Below are 24,925 nucleotides of genomic sequence, written 5' to 3' on the forward strand. Positions count from 1 at the left end.
CATAAAATTTACAATATGGGATTTAAGATAACTGCTAAAATCATTTAAATCAATGAACAAGGTCTCCCACTGTAGTAATCATGACAACAGTTTTAAACCATAGGAGTCTTCTAATGTATTATAATTATTTTTAAAGATTTTTAAGATCTCTCAAATCTGAAGTTTCCATGTTCAAGTGGAGCTACCACACAGCTCAATTACTTCAGCAGTTTAAATGAGCCATTGTAGCTCTTCTTGATCACTGAAGAAAATAACTGCTTATGACAACAGCAGAACGAGCCTCAAACACCCTTTCAGACTGCACAGAAAGAAGGAACCACAGTGGAATTCTGTGGGCCAAAAGCCACAGGGGATTATTTCAATCTGATTCTGCCGATGGTAACTGACACCCATGAATTATAAAGAGAACAATACATTGAAAAACACAAGCCGAAAATATGCATAGTGAAACTGTGATACATGAAGGGTGTGGGAGGTAGCTTTCTTTGATGGATACCCAGCCAGCCATTTAGCTGTAAAATCCCTCTTGGTAGCTGTTCTCTGCTTGCTTTACCTGTAAAGGGTTAAGAAGCCCACAGGTAAAAGAAAAGGAGTGGGCACCTGACCAAAAGAGCCAATGGGAAGGCTAGAACTTTTACATTTGGGAAAGAAACTTTCCCTTTCTCTGTTGTTCTCTGGGCTGCAGGGACACAGAACAGTAATGCTGTAAACAGCTTTAAGACAGGTATGATTATAGATTATCAATTCATACCTCAAACCTACTTATCTGGAGCCTCAGATATGCAAATAAAATTAGGGAATGTCTAAAAAGACGCGACTAGGGTTATTTCTTTTATTTCTTATTGGCTTATGGACTCCTCTGTGCTAACCCCAGGTGCTTTTGTTTGCTTGTAACCTTTAAGATGAACCCCTAAGAAAGCTATTTTGGGTGCTTAATTTTTGTAATTGTTTCTTTTAAGATCTAGCAAAAAGACTCAGTTCCAGATGTATCTTTCCCTTTTTGTTTTTAATAAAATTTACCAGTACCTTTTTTTAAGAACAGGATTGGATTTTTGGTATCCTAAGAAGTTTGTGCATGTTGTTTGATTAGCTGGTAGCCACAGCTAATTTCCTTTGTTTTCTTTCTCAGCTCTTCCCCAGAAGGGGGGGGGGAGGGCTTGAGGGTACCCCACAGGGAGGAATTCCCAAGTGCTCCTTCCTGGGTTCACAGGAGGTTTTTTGCATTTGGGTGGTGGCAGCGTTTACCAAGCCAAGGTCAGAGAAAAGCTGTAACCTTGGGAGTTTAATACAAGCCTGGAGTGGCCAGTATTAATTTTTAGAATCCTTGCGGGCCCCCACCTTCTGCACTTGGAGTGACAGAGTGGGGATTCAGCCTTGACAGAACAGTTAATGAGAACACCTTTTAAGGGGTTTAAGGACAACAGGAGACTGAAGATTAAATAACGTGTTTGCATTCATCACACTAGAGCAGTGATCTGAAGTATTTTCTGTAGCAAAGAAAAAGATATGGGAAAGCCCCCAGAAGTGTTCATTGAAGCAGAAGGGTGATAATGAATAGGCAATTAAAACTCAAACTTGGCCTCATAAAGGAATCACTAAAGTTCATTTTGCTTGTCAGACCATATAAAGTGTTATTGGCATGCCAGTTACTACTGAATTCATGGCGGGTTTGTACGGGCACTTCTTCAAATTGAGGGAAGGAAATTCCAGAAAGTCAACTATAAAGAGGGGAAAAAAATTCTCATTGTTTTCAAGTCAATTGACTGCATGTAAAGAGTAAACACTAATTAAAAGTCAATTAATTTCTGTCCTCTCAGAAAAAAAAAAAGTATTTAATCTTCTCCAACAAACTGGTCCCCTCCTATGTAAATTTATTTACAATTCCCTGCTTTACAAGGGATCTAGAAATATTAACTCTGGATAAACGTTTCCATAAGCTCCTGAATCCTATTTTCTAAAAGCATCTTAACCACCTAGGAGCTTAAATCCCAAAGATTTTCAATGGGATTTAGGAGCTTCTGGAGCTATCAGAGTCTATTTCAAATTGCCTAACAGCAATAGCTGTTTTAAGTGCAAAGGTTTTCCCACCCAAACAAACAAAAGAAATCCCTTCATCTATGCATCAAGATGTTATGAATTCCACACATAAACAACACTGTTACAGCAACACTGTGCATGACTTTATCCCAGAGAGCTGGCAAATGCTACAATGTAGCTTTAATTCCACTAGGAAGTAATTATGCCAAAATCAACAGTTTTAACTGGACTTTCTCCACTGTGTTACTCATTGTTCTGCACTTTTTCAACGTGGCACACTATGAACATTAGCTTGGACTGATTTCAAAGTGGCAAAATCTTGTGCAAAAGTACCTACTGTATTTCATATCCAGTGCCAACACCTTTATCTGAACAAGCTACTAAACTGGAACCCAACACCATCACCTTCATTTGCAAGCAGCACAAATACTTTAGTGCATCTTCCATTTCTACATGGGAAATTTACACTTAAATTTAAGTACTGCAATTGCTTTAATTTTTCTTTTATTGCCTTGTTTTGAAACTAAAAAGCAACACAAACAGCTCCACAGAACTAAGACAAGTTTCAGAGTAACAGCCGTGTTAGTCTGTATCCGCAAAAAGAAGAACAGGAGTACTTGTGGCACCTTAGAGACTAACAAATTTATTAGAGCATAAGCTTTCGTGGACTACAGCCCACTTCTTCGGATGCAGAACTAAGACAGAAGACATGGAAACTAGTGGGGCTCTGCAGGAATAAAACATCAGTAATCAGTAAGGTCTTCTATCAGGAGCAAATCCTTATAACCATAAATCAAAACCAGTTGCACCATAACCAAAACTGAACTCCCAGCCTTGGATTCAACAGAGTCCTGAAAGCCTAGGTCTGGAGCCCTGCCTTGACACAGATTTTTATATCTTCTCCCTTTGCTCACATGCACAAGAGAAGCTAGAGTTAACTTCTTGCTTGCTGAAGACCTGGTATTGCCAATTTACCACTGCACCCTTTCACATGTTGCAAAGTAGGATATGTTTTAGCTAGATCCATGTTATACAACAAATAATTGAGGGAGGGAGATCTAACCACACAGGCTCTTAAACCAAGGCTGGCAGTTCAATTTCTAACTGAAATTTCCAACCTTCACGTCCATGACAAAGCAGCATAGCAGAACAGCCTTGTCATCATTAACACTTGCAAGCAAACAAGTTAAAAGGCAACATGCCACTCTTGAAACAGTTTCACAGTTCATGACTACAAAGCAAGTGAAAACACAGTTTCCCCTTGCCAAAAAATGCCACTAGGGAGATAACACTTGTACAACATTACATTTGTAACAGATCCAGTAAGCTATGGTACAGAGCATTTGCTTTGTTCAGATGGATTTTCTAGCATATTCTGGTCTTGTCCAGAAACTCTACAAAAGTATATACATTCTCCAGATCAAACCAGTGCTCTGACAAGTGCATTCATGCTCATTAAACCTATTTTTGTCATTACTGGTTGAGTTCTTGCCTAGTTACTGATATTTAATTGCCTTTTTTGCAACATTTTGTCATTCCATTTCAGTGTAACAGTCCCAGTGGACATTTTTATTTATTTATTTTTATACTATTTTTCCTGATATAAAAGAAAGAGTCTTTAGTGGTATTTCAACCATTAATTTTCCCTGCACAGAAATATAAGGTAGGGAATAGTGCCAGTAATAAATTAAAATTTCCCAAACCTTCATATCAGTTGCTATAAAATGCTGCATTTCTAACACAGATGGGTCTATATGGCTATATACTAACTACTCTCTAACTCCAATACCGAAGTTCAGCAGCAACCAAATTATCTTGCCTAGAAAATCTGAGAGCAAGTTAAGTGAAGCAAAAGTCTACGGAGCATTATTGGACTTGAGGGTGGGCAGTTATCTCCCAAATCTTGAAGCCAGTTACCCAGGGCCTTGGTGCACAGATATGGTGCTCTGGTGTCTTTGCTGTAATACAATTAGTGACCAGTTCATGATTTCTTTGAAATTGGCCTAAGTTTTGCAGTAACAGGGATCTTTCAGGGTTAAACTGCCTTCTACAGATAAGGATAATTTTAACTAAATGACTGTTCAATCAATTTAAAAAAAAAGAAAGCACAATGCAGAGTCTGGTGGCACCTTAAAGACTAACAGATTTATTTGGGCATAAGCTTTTGTGGGTGAAAAATCCACTTCTTCAGATGCATGGAATGAAAATTATAGATGCAGGCATAAATATACTCACACATGAAGAGAAGGGCATTACCCTACAAGTGGAGAACCAGTGTTGACGGGGCCAATTCAATCAGGGTGGATGTGGTACACTCCCAATAATTGATGAGGAGGTGTCAATACCAAGAGAGGGAAAATTGCTTTTGTAGTGAGCCAGTCACTCCCAGTCCCTATTTGAGCCCAAATTAATGGTGTTAAATTTGCAAATGAATTGTAGCTCTGCAGTTTCGCTTTGAAGTATGGCTACTTTTAAATCCGTTATAGAATGTCCATGGAGATTGAAGTGTTCTCCAACTGGCTTTTGTACGTTACCATTCCTGATGTCTGATTTGTGTCCATTTATTCTTTTACATAGAGACTATCCAGTTTGGCCAATGTACATGGCAGACGGGCATTACTGGCACATGATGGCATATATCACATTAGTAGATGTGCAGGTGAATGAGCCCCTGATGGTGTGGCTCATGTGGTTGGGTCCTCTGATGGTGTCACTAGAGTAGATATGGGAACAGAGTAGGCAACGGGGTTTGTTACAGGGATTGGTTCTTGGGTTAGTGTTTCTGTGGTGTGGTGTGTAGTTGCTGATGAGTATTTGCTTCAGGTTGGGGGGCTGTCTGTAAGCGAGGACTGGCCTGCCTCCCAAGGTCCGAGAGAGTGAGGGATCGTTTTCCAGGATAGGTTGTAGATTGTTGATGATGTGCTGGAGAGGTTTTAGCTGGGGGCTGTACGTGATGGCCAGTGGTGTTCTGTTATTGTCCTTGTTGGGCCTGTCCTGTAGTAGGAATGGTAACATACAAAACTCAGTAGGAGAACACTTCAATCTCCATGGACATTCTATAACAGATTTAAAAGTAGCCATATTTCAAAGAGAAACTGCAGAGCTACAATTCATTTGCAAATTTAACACCATTAATTTGGGCTCAAATAGGGACTGGGAGTGACTGGCTCACTACAAAAGCAATTTTCCCCGCTCTTGGTATTGACACCTCCTCATCAATTATTAGGAGTGGACCACATTCACCCTGATTCAATTGGCTCTGGCAACACTGGTTCTCCACTTGTAAGGTAACTCCCTTCTATTCATGTGTCAGTATATTTATGCCTGCATCTATAATTTTCACTCCATGCATCTGAAGAAGTGGGTTTTTTTACCCACGAGAGCTTAGGCCCAAATAAATCTGTTAGTCTTTAAGGTGCCACCGGACTCCTTGTTGTTTTTTTGTGGCTACAGACTAACACGGCTACCCCTCTGATACTTGTTCAATCAATGACAGGCAGCAAGTACCAAGGGCCATAATTGTACTTAGCCTATACAGTTTGCACACAGCTCTGAGGAGGAAAAATTGTGCATCCAGTCATTCCTAAAACTCAATGATTTTCTCACTTCCCTGGTAGATGGAGAAACTAAGGCCCTGAGCCTTCCAGCCATTCTTCTGGACTGTTAGTGTCCTCTTCTTCTGATAGAGACAATCGGCCAATAAGGGATTCCATGTCTGTTCAGCTGTATGTGCTGAACCCATCATTGTGGTATCTGAGTTCCTCTCAAGTGCTCAGAGGCAAATTGCCTAGAAGTGGCTGAAGGAAACCTCAATCTGGAAAGCATCACCCCTTCCTTTGAAAAAGGTGAGCTAGGCTATTTCACAGCACCACCTTCTAGCACCTGGAACCTCTTTGGAGATGCTTTCCTCATGGCACCAAGAGACCAAGGATACAAATCCTAAGGAGAGTGAAAGAGAGATGTGACAGTGAGCACACTGTGTGCCTGAAGATTACTTTAGGTAGGAGATGTGAGATAAGTCCAAAAACAGCTTGCTAGTGAGCTTAAATGGAGAGAATAAAGAATCCTAATCATCACAATTGGGTGCCTTCCTAATGATCCTATTTAATTCTATGGTCATTGAGGGAGGAGCAAAAGTTATGGTCCTATACATGCAGGAAGGTGGAGATGCTTTACAGAAGCACGCTTAGAAACCTCTGTGGTCACACTTCCCTCCTGATCTCTGGATGGCAGAGGCTGGCTGAAGTGTCCCCCAGAAACCAAGTATCTTCAGAAAACTCATTCCTGCTCCACAAACTGGCCAGCAATTACTACTTCTCCCCTTAAGGGCTCGTACTAGAGCTGCTGAGAAATTAATGCCAAAAGTTACTCCACTCTCAGTGGTGGAGTTCTCCAACAGTCAAGGACAAGTGGAGAAAACAATTACTCCGGGGCAGGGGGGAGCCCTGAATAGAAACCTGGAAAAAATGAAACACACAGACATCATTGTTGGTACCACCATGCTAATTCTATATGTTAATTGTGTTGACACTACCTTATCAGTTGCATTTCTACACAAATAAAGAGATCACATTCAAGCATGCACTAAAGCCTGGAAAACCTAAGAAAAAACAACTTTCCAGTATGAAAAAAATCTTATGTTAAAAGCTCACTGACTTTACATAAGTGAAAGCTTTCAAAGAGTCTAGATCAGGGGTCAGCAATCTTTCAGAAGTGGTGTGCTGAGTACTCATTTATTCACTCTAATTTAAGGTTTCGCGTGCCAGTAATACATTTTAATGTTTTTAGAAGGTCTCTTTCTATAAGTCTATAATATATAACTAAACTATTGTTGTATGTAAAGTAAATAAGGTTTTTAAAATGTTTAAGAAGCTTCATTTAAAATTAAATTAAAATGCAGAGCTCCCCAGACCGGTGGCCAGGACCTGGGCAGTGTGAGTGCCACTGAAAATCAGCTCGCGTGCCGCCTTTGGCACGTGTGCCATAGGTTGCCTACCCCTGGTCTAGATAACATTTAGAGGGCTGCACACTAGCAATCCCATGACAGTGATGACAACATGCCAGCCAAAAGCACAGAGATAAAGAGGTGAGATGAAACACTGCTCTGTTCATGCTGATTCTACTTCAGCTGTGCCTTTATTTGCTGCACTAACCAATCAGGATGCTGCCGGTAGGGCCTAGTAAGCAAACTACTGTATGCACCATAGAGCCCTTCTCTGTGGCAGGCATCCAGAACATTACAGCATCGTATCAACTCTGCAAAACTACTTCTTTTTCTTGTAAGACAAAGTAAAAGTTTCTGTTATCTACTGTCCAGATGGTGTCCTCCACCAATTTCAAGTAGAAAAGAAAAAACAAAAACCAGGAAGTCTTAAAATGTCTATGTTAAAGAGTAAAATATGTGCCTTCATGCCAATAATGTATTTTGTTCTCCTAACACCAAAATGTTCACTCACATGAGAAGGCTAATTTGCACAGGATGTTAGTGCACAGAAGTACAAAAAATACAAATGCAGTGAGATTTTGCTTCTCAGTACAAGTACAGGAGAGCAAAAATACCTTCGTCACCCAACATCACATCAGTATTCTGTACAGAAGTTGCCATTATCATCCATAGTTACCACACTTTATTTGAATGTTTATTTTAGTAAAGGTCTGAGTTGGAAATTATTTCATTCAAAAGTCAGGTTTATACATAATTTACTGAATTTCCTGTTTGCAATAATTACATGAAAAATAATATGTGCACACAACCTCCCACAGACGTGGTGATGATATCAATTTCATAAGTTGAACCACCACATCATGAATGGCTATCACTCATTTCACCTTTGATCACTTTATATGTACCTTGGCAACAAGCCCACCTCCACCAGGACTAATTCTAACATCTCAAATCTCAGTGCCACTATCAAAACTTCTGACAAAAAATATATCCTTTTGCTCCAAATATGAACCCTCCCAAAAATGTACACTGGTTTGGAGACCCAGATCATCCAATACAGAATTTTTAATTAGTGATATGGTGGAAGGTCTGATATTTCATTTTCTGTCAGGAGCAGAAATGGGACCTTTGCGTCATTAAAATATCATGAAGGCTTTTGCTTCTGCCTCTGGTAGATCATGAGGTGTCAGACCATATAATTGCCACACTTTTGTATGGAAAAGCTATTACAAGTCATTTTGAGAGGTTGGAATATTATTGGTTCTAATTTCTCTTTCCTTCCAAAGCCCATACCATGGGAATTGCAGTACTAAGGCAGCCTAGCTTTCAGGAGGTTGGATCAATAAAAGCAGGGTGGTTTTAAACCTATAATTTGTTTCTCATACTAGACATTCACATCTCACTTATCCTGCACATTCCAGCAGCTGCAAAGCACACTGGTATACTGCATGCATGAACCTCAGGATATTACTGAGGCTGATGACACACAAGCTGACTACACACAAGACTAGTGCAAGCTCAAGAAATGGGTAACATTGGAAATTTTAAGTTAAATTTCCATCTCCCCGCAACCCTAAAACTGAATTACTACCATGGCATAACATTAATGTAAGGTAGGTCTGGTCAAGCCATACCAATGGTTGCCTACAATGAGAAACCACAGTTACCAGCAAGGGAATTAATTTTTCTCTCTCGTATGTGACATCCATTGCTTTGGCCATAATTGCCAGGACATCACATAGGTCAGAATATGAACAATCAGTAATAACATAAGGAAGAAGTGGAACATTACACCAAAATCCTTGAAAGAAATGTTCTTCATTCTCACTGAAAAATAACCGGACACAGACTGAAGGATTCTATGTCCATATGGCCAAGTGGTCCTTCAGTCTAAAGAAGGCCAGGCACACCAAAAAGAAAAAAAAAGGAAAAAAACATACTCTAGGATTATGCTGAATCCAGTCCCATAAATCCCTCTCCCCAGAGTCAAGGCAAACAAGTCCCAAACTCCCTCACCTCAGGGTTAAGCAAACAAAAGTCCTTTGTTCTCTCCTTTATTCAAGGGGGGAAAAAAAACAACAAATTCCAAATACCCTTTTCTCAGAGTTTATGCACAACCCTCCTCCCACCCCACCTCCCTCCACCCCAAACAATTGTTTTAGAATTATTTCCTCTACAGACCAGCTTCCCTCAGAATGACTCTTAAGTGCCGGGAGTGGCTGGAGAACGTAACTTCCTCTTTCTACTCCTTTTATGTTCTCCAAGCTAGTTTCCAGGAAGACTAATGAGGTTGAGCTGCTGCTGGTCCCAGTCCATTAATCCTTGCCTACCAACACAGAATCCTAATAGCCTAGAATTCTGGGGCTTCATGAACCAAGTCCCACATGCATAGTATAGCCTATTGCTGTCCAAAACCTGTATCTGAGTAGGAAAGGGCACTTCTTTTGTAATAGTTATTCAAAGTATTAATAGATGACCATGTAGCAACTCTGCAGATGTCATCAGACAAGGATCACAGTGCCCCTTATGGAGTGTGTAACAAATTTTCTTTGGTGGATCCAGTTTGGCTGCTTGACAAGTCTGGAATATAGCTCTTTAAACCCTGATACAGACGTTTAAAATGCCTTACAACTTTTCTTGTGTCTACCACAAAGCATTATGCATTTGCCACTGTTCAATTAATTAAAAACAGAATTTAATAGCTATTGCACTTTAAAAAATATCCCAAATACTAGAAATTACTGTGTTAAAAATCTGTGCGATAAACAGCAAACAAATCAAACCTTAAGATAGATACAATTTTCATTTAAAAACTTTGTTGACTAATAGACTCATAGACTTTAAGGTCAGAAGGGACCATTATGATCATCTGGTCTGACCCCCTGCGTGCTGCAGGCCATAAAACCGTCCCTACCCCTTCCCTGGACTCTGCTGTTGAAGTCCCCAATCCTGTTTTAGGTGACTTCAATCGGCAGAAACCCTCCTGCTAGAGATCCCTGCCCCATGCTGCGGAGGAAGGCGAAAAACCTCCAGAGGCTCAGCCAATCTGCCCTGGAGGAAAATTCCTTCCCGACCCCAAATATGGCGATCAGTAAGACCCCGAGCATATAGGCAAGAGTCTCCAGCCCGACCCCTGTCAGCCATTATACAATTTACCTACCATTGCTTGGTTTTCCTTGACTACTATGTTTTACCATTAAACCATTCCCTCCATAAATTTATCTAACTTAATCTTAAAACCAGACAGGTCCGTCGCCCCCACCGTTTCCCTCGGAAGGCCGTTCCAATATTTCACCCCTCTGACGGTCAGAAACCTTCGTCTAATTTCAAGCCTGAACTTCCCCACGGCCAGTTTATATCCATTCGTTCTCGTATCCACATTAGTACTAAGCTGGAATAATTCTTCTCCCTCCCTCGTATTAATCCCTCTAAAATATTTAAAGATAGCAATCATATCCCCCCTCAGCCTTCGCTTTGTCAGACTAAACAACCCAAGCTCCTCTAGTCTCTTTTCATACGACAGGTTTTCCATTCCTCTGATCATCCTAGTGGCCCTTCTCTGCACCCGTTCCAGTTTGAGTTCATCTTTTTTAAACATGGGAGACCAGAACTGCACACAGTACTCCAAATGAGGTCTCACCAGCGCCTTGTACAACGGAAGCAGGACCTCCTTATCCCTACTAGATATACCTCGCCTAATGCATCCCAAGACAGCATTGGCTTTTTTCACCGCCACGTCGCATTGTCGACTCATAGTCATCCTGCGGTCTACGAGGACCCCTAGATCCTTCTCCTCTTCCGTTACTTCTAACCAATGTGTCCCCATCTTGTAACTAAAATTTTTATTAGTCATCCCCAAATGCATCACCTTACACTTTTTACTATTAAATTTCATCCTATTTCTGATACTCCAATTCACAAGCTCATTCAAGTCTCCCTGCAGGATATCCCTATCCTCCTCCGAATTTACAACGCCTCCCACCTTCGTATCATCCGCAAACTTTATCAGCCCACTCCTGCAATCGGTTCCGAGGTCAGTTATGAATAGATTAAATAAAATGGGTCCCAAAACCGAACCTTGAGGCACTCCACTAGTAACCTCCCTCCAACCCGACAGTTCACCCTTTAATACGACCCGCTGCATTCTCCCCATTAACCAATTCCTTATCCACCTCTGGATTTTCATATCGATCCCCATGTTTTTCAGTTTAACCAATAATTCCTCATGGGGTACAGTATCAAACGCTTTACTGAAATCCAGGTATATTAGGTCCACCGCATTTCCCTTATCTAATAAATCCGTTACTTTCTCAAAGAAGGAGATCAGATTCGTTTGGCACGATCTGCCCTTCGTAAAACCATGTTGTAATTTATCGCAATTGCCACTAACCTCCAGGTCCTCAACTAGTTTCTCTTTCAGAATTTTCTCTAACACCTTGCACACTACAGATGTTAAACTAACAGGCCTGTAGTTACCCGGATCACTTTTTTTCCCTTTCTTGAAAATAGGAACCACATTAGCTATTCTCCAGTCTAATGGGACCACCCCCGAGTTTACAGATTCATTAAATATTATCGCTAATGGGCCTGCTATTTCCCGCGCCAATTCCTTCAATATTCTCGGATGAAGATCGTCCGGTCCTCCCGACTTAGCCCCATTAAGGCATTCAAGTTTTGTTTCTACCTCGGATACGGTAATCCCCCATCCTGAATGCCCCTCTGTAGTGGTGCTAGTATCCCTAATACCTTCATTGGCCTCATTAAACACCGATGCAAAATATTCATTGAGATATTGCGCCATGCCTAGATTGTCTTTAATCTCCTCTCCGGCAATAGTCTTCAGCGGTCCCACTTCTTCTTTCTTTGCTTTCTTCCTATTTATGTGGCTGTAAAACCTCTTACTATTGCTTTTAATTCCCCTCGCTAGGTCCAACTCTACACGGCCTTTGGCCTTTCTCACTCTATCTCTACATTCTCTGACTTCGCTAAGGTAAGTTTCTTTACTAATCCCTCCCCTCTTCCACTCTTTGTACGCTTTCTGTTTTTTCCTAATCGCCCCTTTGAGTCGGTCGCTCAACCAGCTCGGTCTAAATCTCCTGCTTTGTAATCTTTTTCCCTTTTTTGGAATGCAGGCCTCCGACAGCTCATGCATCTTTAACTTGAAGTAATCCCAGGCTTCTTCTGCCTTTAGATCCATTAATACGTTTGCCCAATCCACTTCCCTTACCAGTCCCCTTAATTTGTTAAAATTGGCCTTTTTAAAATTATAAACCCTAGTCTTTGACTTAATTCTGTTACTCCTCCCATGTATTTTAAACCGAATTAGCTCATGATCACTGGAGCCCAAATTGTCCCCCACTACCACTTCCTCAACGAGGTCCTCACTACTTACCAGAATCAAATCTAAAATGGCCTCCCCCCTCGTCGGTTCAGCTACCACTTGATGAAGGAATTGATCAGCAAGCACATCTAGGAACATCTGAGCCCTATTATTACTACTAGCGTTTGTGCCCCAATCTATATCTGGGAAGTTAAAGTCCCCCATAATTACACAGTTTCTATTAGTAATTACTTCTCTAAACACATTAAATAGTTCCTTATCCATATCCTGGGTCGATCCCGGCGGTCTATAGTGATATTCGGAGTGAAATTCTGGCTGTAGTGAAGCAAATAGTAAAACTCCCATTGAAATCAATCAAATTTCTCCCTTAATTTTGTGGAAGAAAATCTATTTACATATTAGAGTGCAGAAATATTAAGCTAAATGTTAAAATTAATACAAAGCAAAGTTTTCTCAGTCAAATTATAGAAGCATGGCATTGATGCTAGAAGTGCTAAGTTTAAGAGTGCTTCAAACTTCCCTGTTATCTACAGCTATGATTCATAGATTCCAAGACCAGAAGGAACAACTGTGATCTAGTGTGTCCTCCTGTATCAATAACACAGGTCATAGAATTTCCCCCAAAAAATTCCTAGAGCAGATCTGTTAGAAAAACATCTAACCTTGATTTCAAAATTGTCACTGATGGAGAATCCACCACGACCCTCAGTAAATTGTTCCAGTGGTTAATTAGCCTCACTGTTAAAGATTCATGACTTATTTCCAGTCTGAATTTGTTTAGCTTCAACTTCCAGCCACTGGATTGTGTTCCACATTTCTCTGCTAGACTGAAGAAATAATTATTAAATATTTGTTCCCCCAAGTAGATACTTATAGACTAATCAAGTCATCCCTTAATCTCCTTCATTAAGCTAAATGGATTGAGCTCTATGCGGGCTCAAAAAAAAGAACTAGATAAATTCACGGAGGATAGGTCCATCAATGGCTATTAACCAGGGTGGGCAGGGATGGTGTCCCTAGCCTGTTTGCCAGAAGCTGGGAATGGGCGATAGGGAATGGAACACTTGATGATTACCTGTTCTGTTCATTCCCTCTGGGGCACCTGGCATTGGCCATCGTCAGAAGACAGGCTACTGGGCTAGATGGACCTTTTGTCTGACCCAAGATGGCCGTTTTATGTTCTTATGAGTCTATCACTACAAGGCATTTTTCTAATCCTTTATCATTCTTGTGGCTCTTCTCGGAACACTCTCCAATTTAACAACATCCTTCTTGAATTGTGGGCACTATTCATACACTATACATTCTTCCAGCAGTGGTCATACCAGTGCCAAATACAGAGGTAAAATAAGCTCTCTATTCCTACTCAAGATTCCCCTGTTTAGGCATCCCAAGATCACATTAGCTCTTTTGCCACATCTATTTAATATGTGCCATGGTAATTTTATACCGTTCTAGTTTTTTTAAATCAAAATATCATGCAGTACCAAGTCAAACACCTTACAGAAGTCTAAGTATACTAAGTCAACACCATTACCTTTATCAACCAACCTTGTAATCTCATCAAAAAAAGATATCAAATTAATTTGACAGGATCTATTTTCATAGAACATTAGGATTGGAAGAGACCTCAGGCAGTCATCTAGTCCAATCCCCTGCTCAAAGCAGGACCAACACCAACTAAATCATCCCAGCCAGGGCTTTGTCAAGCCAGGCCTTAAAAACCTCTAAGGATGGAGATTCCACCCTTCCCTAGGTAACTCATTCCAGTGCTTCACCACCCTCCTACCGAAATAGTGTTTCCTAATATCCATAAACCCATACTGATTTGCATTAATTACATTACCCTGCTTTAAATGTTTGTTAATTGAATCCCATATCAGCTGTTCCATTATCTTGCCCAGAATCAATGTCAGGCTGACAGACCTATAATTACCTCGGTCATCCCATTTACCTTTTTAAATATTGGCATAGTATTACCTTTCTTTTCCAGTCTTCTTGAACTTCCGCACTGCTCCAAGACTTATTGAAAATCAACATTAATGATTAAGTGAGCTCCTCAGACAGCTCTTTTAAAACTCTTGGATGCAAGCTATCTGAGCCTGCTCATTTAAAAATGTCTACCTTCAGTAGCTTCTATTTAACATCTTCTAGAGATAATAATGGAGTGGAAAGAGTGTTATAATCTCATCATATGGGGATGATATCATCAACCTTCTCTCACATACCCAAGGCCATCACAGACAGAGTCTGGCAGTACATCAAAGCCTGGCACGTAAATAAATGGGATTTTACACATCTATAATCAAATAATGCTGCCTTGTTCGTTTCAGTGCAACTCATTAAAAAATATGATACAAAGTCACAGTTAAACTAATAATCTTTTCCCATTGTAAATGTATTTACACTATCTACTGAGATATGCGGCTCCAAAGGATTGCTAGTAATCCTTACTGCACCATCAAAACTAGCCAAAGGGAGTCCATACAATGATATTTATAGTTTATATTGAGGTAGCATGTAGGAACCCCAGTCATAGACTAGAACCCCACCGTGCTGTACCAAACACAGAACAAAGAGACTTGTCCCTGACCCAAAGAATTTACAATATAGTTGAATATTCTTTGATTACACCAGTGAACACTAAAAGTTTAACCAGTTGGATAAATTATTGTTTATTACAGTGGTCACCAAACTTTTCACCTCATATTCCCCTTTATCCTGTCCACACACTCCTGCCCCCAGATCCAGAGCCGGGAGCAAGGACGCGGCTCCAGGAGGGAAGGACACGGACACGGGTAAGGGGCCTGAGGCTGTGGCCACAGCTGGGGATGGGGTGGGGCTGGCAGCCGGGGGCACAGCCAGGAGTGGAGCTGGGTGGCACTCCCTCCCTGCCTCTGTGGGGGCTGGCCTGGGCCCCAGCCATGCCCCCTGAATGTTCCTCCGTGCACCCCACAGGGTGCACCCAACAGTTTGGGGACCTCTGGTTTATTGGTCAAGGTGTCTTAATACAAATATGACGAACCACGACTAGGAGTTATCCAAAGACACCTGCAAAGACCTGTATTAGTACAGAGAAACAACATGGAGAAACACACACTAAAATGTATTAATGCGGTAGTGATGCAACATGACTCATACATAATGTCATTACCAAAACATGCTTTGGGTTATATTTGTAGCTAATATACTCTGATCTTACGACCATGCACTCATGCTTCTCTGTGTCAAAATCAGAAAGGAAAAGGAAGCTATTGCTTTATGCCTTTAGCTACTGTCTTTTATGTTTACATTCCTTGGTCCTGCAAGTAACACGGATTATTGTATTAAACATCTTGTTCACTGTTTGTTTTTGTATTTTGAAAAAGAAGAGAAATGTAAAAGATCAAAGACTGTATAACTAAACAATCAGAATCATGTGGTTGTATCGCTATGCTATTTGTCTACCTTATACTATTACTCAGATATAATACAACCAAGCTTTCCACCCTGCTGAAGCAGTGTGAATCGAATGCAGAGGTATCAAGGGCCAGATTAGTGGTGAGAGCGGCAGAGGGAATAGACTGGAACAAAGAGCATGGGGGGAGAGGGTAGAAAAAAGCAGTAATGGTCATGTGCATGATCATATGTAGTGTGTTCTAGAGCACTGAATCTGCAGGACATGTGCATGCAGCCCAATGGCTAACTGCTTTGAAATTAGTTCTATGGCAAAGCACATGACTTCTACTGTGAGGATTTGCAGAGGCAATGTTATGAAAGGACAGGCATGACACTGCAGGAAGATAATCCAGTATATGGTAAAAACCCAAGGAAGGGTTTGGATTCTGACATTCTTTAAGGATACCAAAAGCTAGGTGCTTGTGTCAAAACATCTCGTTCATCAAGTAATAGTGGCTTTTAGATCTGCATAACGTACTGAGTTATTTGTCTTATACAGCTTATTCATCACAATTTGTATCATTTAAGGAGAGAGAATCCACCAGTCTAGATAACACCTTATTCAAGTGTATTTTTAGACTTGCTCACCAACGGGTCCTTTTACCAGTGCTCATGTGGCAGCTGTAAATGAAAGACAACATTCCTGCATATGAACTGTTAAATTCTTATACCCCACCTTCCATCTCAGCATCTCAGGACTTTGCACAGGTGCTGTCAAGGTTAACGTTTGAAGCAAGCACCCTCGTATGCATTTTACAGACATGGAAACAGAAGCAGAGTGGTTAAGTGACTTGTTCAAGGCCACAAATGAGTCAGTGGCAGAGCTGGGAATAGAGTCCCTGAGTCCTGGCTACCTCTATCCTGTTGTAACCATTACACACTTCCTCTCTGTATTTACAGTAGAAGTAGAAATATTACAAATATCTTTCCTTTAAAAGCTCTTCTAGGATTTCCCCTCTGTTTGGCCTATGAATAGGGCTGTCACATGTTTCAGAAGTTAATGGGAGTGAAATCCTACAGAGCACGCCTATTAGGAAGAACAAAAGAAAAGGACACTGGTAACCTGTTTATTCCCTCTGATCCAAGCCTCATGTTTAGGACTCAATCCTGAGAGGCAGCGAGAACTACATTTTTAAAGGTATTTAGGTGCCTCAATATGCAGATAGCGCTTTCAAACAACCTCATTAGGCCCCTCCCTCTGACTGGATTTCAAATGGCACATTGAAATCAATAAGCTGTAGGCACTTATGTGCTTTCGAGAATCCCACTAGGCACTTATACACACCTTTAAAAATCTGGCCACAGGTTCCTCCTATGAAATGATAAGTGCCCTCGATTCAAGAGATCTCAGCATTGTGCAGGATTGGACTGCTAACAGATACCTCTTACATGTTTTAAAGATTATTTCGGTCCTGAACAGACCTAAAATATTAAGTTCATAGTTACTATAAAGTCAACAATATATCCTAGTCCTATACAGGATAGGAAAATTACATGAAGAGATTCCTCTATAATAACCATTAAATAGAAGTGTTTTTTGATTATTCTGAACTGTTCACAATCCAACTGAGCAAGGATTAAACTCTCATGATTCACATCTGGGCTCAAGTCAGATAACATGACACTGTCTGCCTTACAACTGATCATTTGAAACTATTTTTTGTAAAGAGAAGGCCTATGAAAGTGTTTACATATCATTATCTGCTAGTACATATTGACTTAACATTCCTACAAACTGCTTAAATACTGGATTAAGAGACCTCCATTACCAGACTACACCTCAGAGAGCTAACTTTACTGTTTGTTGTCAAACACAGATTTCCTTAAAAAAAGATAAGCATTCTAATCAATTAAGAGTATCTGTCAAAAATAAGGAGGAGGTTGCTTAAACTGAAAATTCTAAGGAAAAAACCTTGCCTTCTACATGAAGAGTATCAATCAATTTGATCACTTGTTGTCGAATGTATTACAGTCAAGTACACATTTATTTGTGTTTACACATTGCACCCATCAATAATTCTCTAAGCTTGTATGCATGAATAGCAGTTCAACGTCCACATCTATCAAGTTCATATTTAAGGAAAAAACAAGGTCACATATACACATTTAGAGGTTGTAGAACAGTTATAAATATGATATGTTGGAAGGATATTAAATAGGGAACTAGACAATGGCATATGACCTCTATTCAGTGGAATATATATTTAAATACCCAGAAACAACTCTCTCAGTACTCTGGAATATTTTGATAACTAGATTAATGGAGTAACCACAGCTGTACAATCCTTTAATTAAATTGGCGGAAAGGAGGGAAATGACATGTTTGAAGAAGAGGATTTCCACTTCCATTAGATCCTTAAGATAAAAAAAATAATACAGACCTGTATTTTAGTTTGAATCTACTGTTTTTCTCTGGTCTGAAAAGCTAGAGAAAAAGCTACCAATTTTCTAGGACATTCCTCGCTGATTAATCCTATGACAGTACAATTTATTATTACAGTTAAAATCATTGTAGCCATTGTACTCTATGCCTCCCCAGAATGCACAAGCTCCACTAAACAGGTGTCTTTGCTCTGCAAATATCAAATGCTTAGCTTCGACAATCAGCTGAACTCTCTTCTTTCCCCCCTCACAATTTGATATAGACTTTTAGCATTAGCAATTACCACTGCAAGGTAAAAGAATTACATATGCACACGAGGAAATGCTGTAATTTGGAAAACATGCACTGGTACATGTTTTATAAGAGGGACCAAAAACTAGAATAAAAACAACACATACTGCTCCTAAAGAATAAGTAATAGTGAGGAAATGGTCAAGAAATGGCAGATTCTGAAAAGGCAGCAAAATCATATTACAGAACAGAACCTCAGGCTTTGAAAATTAAAGTGCACAGTCTGCTGTGTATGTTTGACTGTGAATGACGTATTATAATCAAAAGTTCACATCCCTTATAAAGCAATTACTCTCCCATATGCCAATTACATTAAGCGAAGTAGGAAATAGAGAGCTTTCATTTTTGAAATCTAATTATTAATACTGAAATATTCATAAAAAGTCAGAAAATAAGGTTATTCCACTTAGGACTGAATAAAGAGCCTCTGAGAAGAGCACAATAAGCATAGTAGGGCTGCCATCTTAAAACATTCACTCTGCTGAATGGACTCTCCTCTGGACAAGTCTCTGCTGTGCTTTTCCAACGTCTGAAAACTATTCACGCTAGGTACAATTTACCAGTTTGCTTCCTGCTCTCTTGCCATTATTTTTCTTTTATATATTACTCATTAGCTTCCAGGGAATATTTTCAAAAAGCACAAATGGGGTACAGGCCTTGATCAGGCACCCACTAAAGTCAATGGTGCAGAACCAGGCACCAGGGCCAGATCCCCAAAAGGTACTTGGGCCCCTAACTACCATGGATTTAACCAGGAGTTAGGTCCCTAATGCTTTTGAGGATCTGAGCCTAGGGTGCCCAATTCTCATTGACTTGCAATGGCAATCAGGTACCTAACTTCTCTTTATGCCTTTGATTATCTCTCCTGCTGGTTCCCACACTGCTCGACTCCTTGGTTATTAGTTTGTGCACGTTTACTTTTACTACAATTATCCACCGGGGTTCGGGGGGGGGGTGCAGAATGGAAGAATGTGTGTTGTTCTTACAGTCTTCGTTCCTCAGACAATGGTAGACAATACGGTTTCCTCCAACTGTGTAGCGCAAATGCTCTCCCCAGGGGAAGGACTCACCAGAGGGGCGCAGACAACCTCTCCTTTGTTCTCCAGAGTCTTAAGAGAGTTTCTAGATGTTACATTGACAAATAAAACCTTCAAAACATGCCCCAAGTATAACCAAATCAGAAATAAGAACAGGAGTACTTGTGGCACCTTAGAGACTAACAAATTTATTAGAGCATAAGCTTTCGTGGACTACAGCCCACTTCTTACAGACTAACACGGCTGCTACTCTGAAACAAATCAGAAATGTCTGCCTAAGTTTGCACTGACTCCAAAATACCGACTCTGAAGTGTAAACATTATGCATTTTAATGGGTACTAGCTTAGCTATCAGTGATGATGCATGAATTGGCAATAGTGCATTTAAAGTAATTTCAACAGCAAGTAACACAAATTTAGCCCTGCTAAAGAATTTGTGGCCATTGCTCAGTTTTGGGAAAGCAGAATAATAATAGTAATAATAATAATACCTATCTCAGCACTTTTCATCTGTACATCTCAAAGTGCTTTGCAAAGGAAGCAAGTATTATTACTTGGGGAAACTGAGGCACGGCACAGTGACATTACCCAGCTGGATGTGGCAGAGCAGGGAATAGAACCCCAGGTTATCTTAGTCTAGTGCTCTATCCACTAGGCCACACTGCCTCCTTCACACAATTCCAAAGCTTGTAGTTTGTAACTGCAAGTTCAGAGACCAGACTTCCACTGACTGCCATTAGTATTTCTGTGCCCTCCACAATCTCCATTATTAAACAAACTTCATCCTGCTACTTTAGAGGATAAAACCAATGTGCATCATTCACCCATTTCACAGACAAGATAACAGAACTTGTACAAAATTACTTCACACAGAGCTGGAAACAGAACCCAGAGAGCCAAGCCTCAGACATTCTCACACACAGCCTTTTACAAGGGCTACTGCAAACTAGATTCTGCTGTACTCCACATTAACATAGTGTACCTAGAAGTCAGGCCACAGAGATTCACAACTCATAGTGCTTACACACTAGAAAATCTGATTGCTCAAGTGGTAGAGAGGCGCGTTTACATACAGAGGTCCCACATCCAGCCTCCACAGACAACCCCAACAGGGACGTTGTCACATTTAGTTATGCTATCTGTAACCACTAGTCCCCAATCTACTCTCAGTGCTAAGATGAGAAACCAAGAATCCTGATGCCCAGCATTCCACTACTGCCTCACAAACACTTGTGAAATCCACTGGCAACGTATGTGTCACATCTCCAGGCATGGTCTGGTCCACACACAGGATAACAACATGCTTTCCCACCATGGGTTACTAATATAGCTGAAGTGGAATAGTCTGTACTGTGGTTATGAAGGCTGTGGGTTCAAAAACTACTGATGTAAAAAGAATACATGTGTGTGTGAAGGAGTGTAAGGACCATGGACTGATTTTATATTGCAAAACATGGTATTTGATGTGGATTTGAATGCTCTGTTAATACCTGTTTTACTGTCACATTTTCACTGTCTGTATTTGGTTTAGTGATAGCTTTCCCTTGGACACAAGGTGAAGCACACTCAGCATGTGTGAGACTGACAGCAATGTATGAGAGATTTTGCCTATGTTCGAGTAGGATCCCATGCCTGTGTAAACTCCAAAAAGTAAGAACTTGATTTAATAAGCTTATTGTTTCCAAAAACTTAGCTTCACTCTCATCAGTATTTATGGGGACAGCAATGCCCTGAGGCATCCCAGTGCATAGGTGCTGGAACTAGTGGTGCTAGGGGTGCAGCCTCACTGCCTGGCTTAAAGTGGTTTCCATCATATACAGGGTTTTGGTTCAGTGGCTCTCAGCGTCCCCACTCAGGGCCGCCCAGAGGATTCAGGGGGCCTGGGGCAAAGCAATTTTGGGGGCCCCTTCCATAAAAAAAAAGTTGAAATACTATAGAATACTATATTCTCGTGGGGACCTGGGGCAAATTGCCCCACTTGCCCCTCCCCCGGGCAGCCCTGCCCCCACTGTACAAATTGTTCCAGTACCCCTGTCCCAGGGAGTTATAAAGCCTGTCACTGATAGGTCACCAGTGTAAATCTGGCCCAGCTCAGCAGGGATTAAAAAGTTGTAGCCATCACAAGTCTATGAGACGAGTCTGGCAAGTCCACGTTGCAGCTCCCACATCGTAGACTCACCACTTTACTTTGCACTAGACTAGATGGCAAGCTCTTCAGGGAAGAGACTGTCTCTTACCACAAGTATCAGGGATAGCCATGTTAGTCTGTATCCACAAAAACAACAAGGAGTCCGGTGCCACCTTAAAGGCTAAGGGATTTATTTGGCCATAAGCGTTCATGGGTAAAAAACCCACTTCTTATTTTTTACCCATGAACGCTTATGCCCAAATAAATGTTAGTCTTTAAGGTGCCACGGGACTCCTCGTTGTTTTTGTCTCTTACCACATAAAGCACCTACCACTATGGGTCCTCAAGATCCTCTCTGCAGGAGCTCTCACTAGAAGATCAAAATGATCTTCTTTACTATAAGTGTGAAAGTGGGTAACACTGCAATTGTCACAAACACTGCAGGTGGGTAGGGGGGAGTGCAAAAATGATAAGAGTTTAAAGCATGTTTTTGGACTGATTTGTTTTGTTTGTTTCTTTGTTTTTTTAAAAACCTCATGTTCTGGGAACCAATCCCAGGATTTTTGAACTTTTGGGACTGGCAGTTCAGTCAATACCAACACTGCTGGCTATTTCATTGCTTATCAAAGCATGTGAGAAAGGAGACGAAGTATTATACTATAAAGATCTACACACCAACAGTTTCCAAAAGAGGAAGGAGTGCGCGGAAGACATACCATAAATTAAGATGTGCAAGCTCTTCAACACATGGTGAGGTTATAGTGGGCAGCACATTGGCTTTTTTTCCCCTGCTTAAGTGGACCTCTGCTTTCAAAAGTTTGGAAAACACTGGTATGTTGCACCACTATTTAACACCACATTTGGCTCTGTACATGCACTTATGAATTGTACAAACATTTATATACATACCAGTACAACATCTTTGCCAAAGATTTTAAGAAGAAAAAAAAAAGTGAAAAAAAATCTAAAAGATTGAATTTTGAATACTGTAGCATAAAGTTCCTACTATATGTCCTGCCAAGTAATGCTTACGGCAATGGCAATGAGTGAGACCAAAACAAAGCCACAACAGCTACAACACTACATACAACAATAGTTAAGGGTCACTTTTAAGCCAAACCCATTGATCAGCAAAAACTAGAATCCTATGTGGTATTTATAGTTGTTTCTTCAACATTTATATTTTCCCAGAAAGATTATTATTAAGTATCCTAGCATAATAAGATTTTAACTGATGTTATCCAAGTTATACTGATTTTTTTTCTACATCACAGAAACTCTTCTTTGGGCTCTTCATAAATATTTTGAGACCAAACAGTGTTCAGTTAAAGGCCAATAAACTTTATGTCCTTTAAAAAAAAATAAAAATTAAATTAAAAAAAGCCCTATTCCCCTAATCATTTTACATTCCCTTGATTAGTTCTGCAGCACTGGAAGTTGTGAAATATGCTAATGGGGAATAGCTCCTGCATAACATTTGTGCCCAATAGCAACCACATCAGCAACCTTGTCTCTTTCTCAGAGGGAAGTACAGATTGAGCACAACACAACACCGTCCTCTTGGATCTCCAGCACAGATAAACTGCACAAGAAAGGTAAACGACAGCCCATTTCCAGACGTGATCTGTGAAGTCAGTTGTGTGATTTTAATGCTACAGATCTTTGGCCAAATGTTTCTCTTGGCTGAAACATACATACCCCCAAAACACATGCACAACATGGATTTCTCCAATATATACACATCAGTGTTTACAGATACAAAACCTTTGTTTCTGACACCTGTGAGGAAATGCGGGGGTCTCGTTGGATGGGATTCACTACACTACAACATGTTTCTTCTCTTTATTACCCCCCCCCCCGGATTTATAAGGGCTGCTTATGAGAGCATTTAACCTGAAATAAATGACATGGATGGGTGCTGTTTTCTGGTGTGACTTAGCATGCCTGGTTGGCTGACAGCATCTTCTGCAGGCTGTGAGCAAACCTTCATTAACTGGAAGATATCAAAATCCCTCAGCCATCCCTCCCTGCACTATTCCCTTTAATTCAACCTTGCAGAATTCTACTAGCAACCCATCTGGGACAAGTCCCCTCTCCCTGGCCCTTCGGTTCTCACAGCAAGGACGGGCAAGTGGATTTTCATGTCCACTTTGCAAAGAGCTATAAATGTTATGGCCTCCGCTGATTTACCTGCCCCCAGAGCTTTTGCTGACTCAAACATTAACTATAAAGGCCACCCCGGGGAGGGGGGGGGTATTTCAGGAAGGCAATTCGAGGGGGGGGCTGTGGGTTTGGGGGGATGTTAGCCGGGTGAGTGGTTTCAAAGAAGGGATTTGTGGGAGCCCCGGTGATTTGGCGCTGTAGGTCCGAGGGGACGTGAGAGGGGGTAATTCCCAAGAGGTAGTTCAGGGAAGGCTGAGTGCCAGGGGATGTCAGGACGAAGCGATAGGTTTGCGGGGGGCTAGAGAGGCCGGGGGAGGCTGCGGGTTCGGGGGCGCTGGAGGGATTGCTAATAAGGGGATTAGAGCAGCAGCCCGCAGATCTGGGGGTGCGCGAGGGTGATAAAGTGGGTCGGGGCCGCTAGAGGGGGCCGAGAGACGGGATAAGCGGGGAGGGCGATGGGCTCGGCAGCCGACTCCGCCCGAGCTCGCCCCGGCCCGCTGGGCTCCCCGCCGCCCCTCACCTGGAGACGCAGTTCTCCAGCACCGAGCTCTTGCCGGCGCTCTGCCCGCCCACCACAGCAATCTGCGGCAGCTCCAACAGGCAGCTCTGCCCCAGCGCCGCGAAGGCATCCTGCAGCCGGTTCACCAGCTCGATGAGCCCCTCCATCCCGCCGCCGCCGCCGCCGCTGACAGGTAACGGAGCCGGCTGAACGGCGCGCATGCTCAGTGCTCAGCGCGCCCGAGGGCGGTGCCACCCAGACAGGCCACGCCCACTGCGCCGGCAGGACACGCCCACCGCCTAGCTCCGCTCCCTGGGCGCTGTGGTGGTGGCAGCAGGAGCAGACTGGGTGGGAAGGCAGCACTGGGCCCATTGAGCCACTGATGCTGAGGCTCAGCCTCTGGGGGTCCTAGTGTGACAGTGGCAATAGTGACTGCTGGTGCCAGTGCCCCCCGAGTCTATGTGGAAGCTGCGCCTGCGCTAGGGGGGCAGGGCCAACCCCCCCCACACACACACACACACAACACTTCACATACATGGGATTTTTTAAATGTAAATCATGAGATTATTTTTTACCTGATCTATTGGGAGCCCATTGTATTCACCTTTTGCTGTCTGCACATGTTAGGTACACACAGGTCACATTTTCAAGCTTTTCTCCATA

At 41.6% G+C, this 24,925-nt stretch overlaps 1 protein-coding gene across 6 annotated transcripts in view; it reads right to left on the reverse strand.

The window, feature by feature from the left end:
- DNM3 (dynamin 3) overlaps positions 1 to 24,450 on the reverse strand; it is a 325,491-nt gene extending 301,041 nt beyond the window's left edge. For all 6 annotated transcript variants that reach the window (XM_034778298.1, XM_034778297.1, XM_034778295.1 and 3 more), the window contains exon 1: positions 24,284 to 24,450. In XM_034778298.1, coding sequence (XP_034634189.1) covers positions 24,284 to 24,429 — 146 coding nt within the window. In that variant the 5' untranslated portion in view covers positions 24,430 to 24,450. The remainder of the gene's footprint in view (positions 1 to 24,283) is intronic.
- Positions 24,451 to 24,925: the final 475 nt, after the last annotated feature.

Source organism: Trachemys scripta, chromosome 8 (assembly GCF_013100865.1).
Source record: "Trachemys scripta elegans isolate TJP31775 chromosome 8, CAS_Tse_1.0, whole genome shotgun sequence".
NCBI classification, from domain to species: domain Eukaryota; kingdom Metazoa; phylum Chordata; order Testudines; family Emydidae; genus Trachemys; species Trachemys scripta.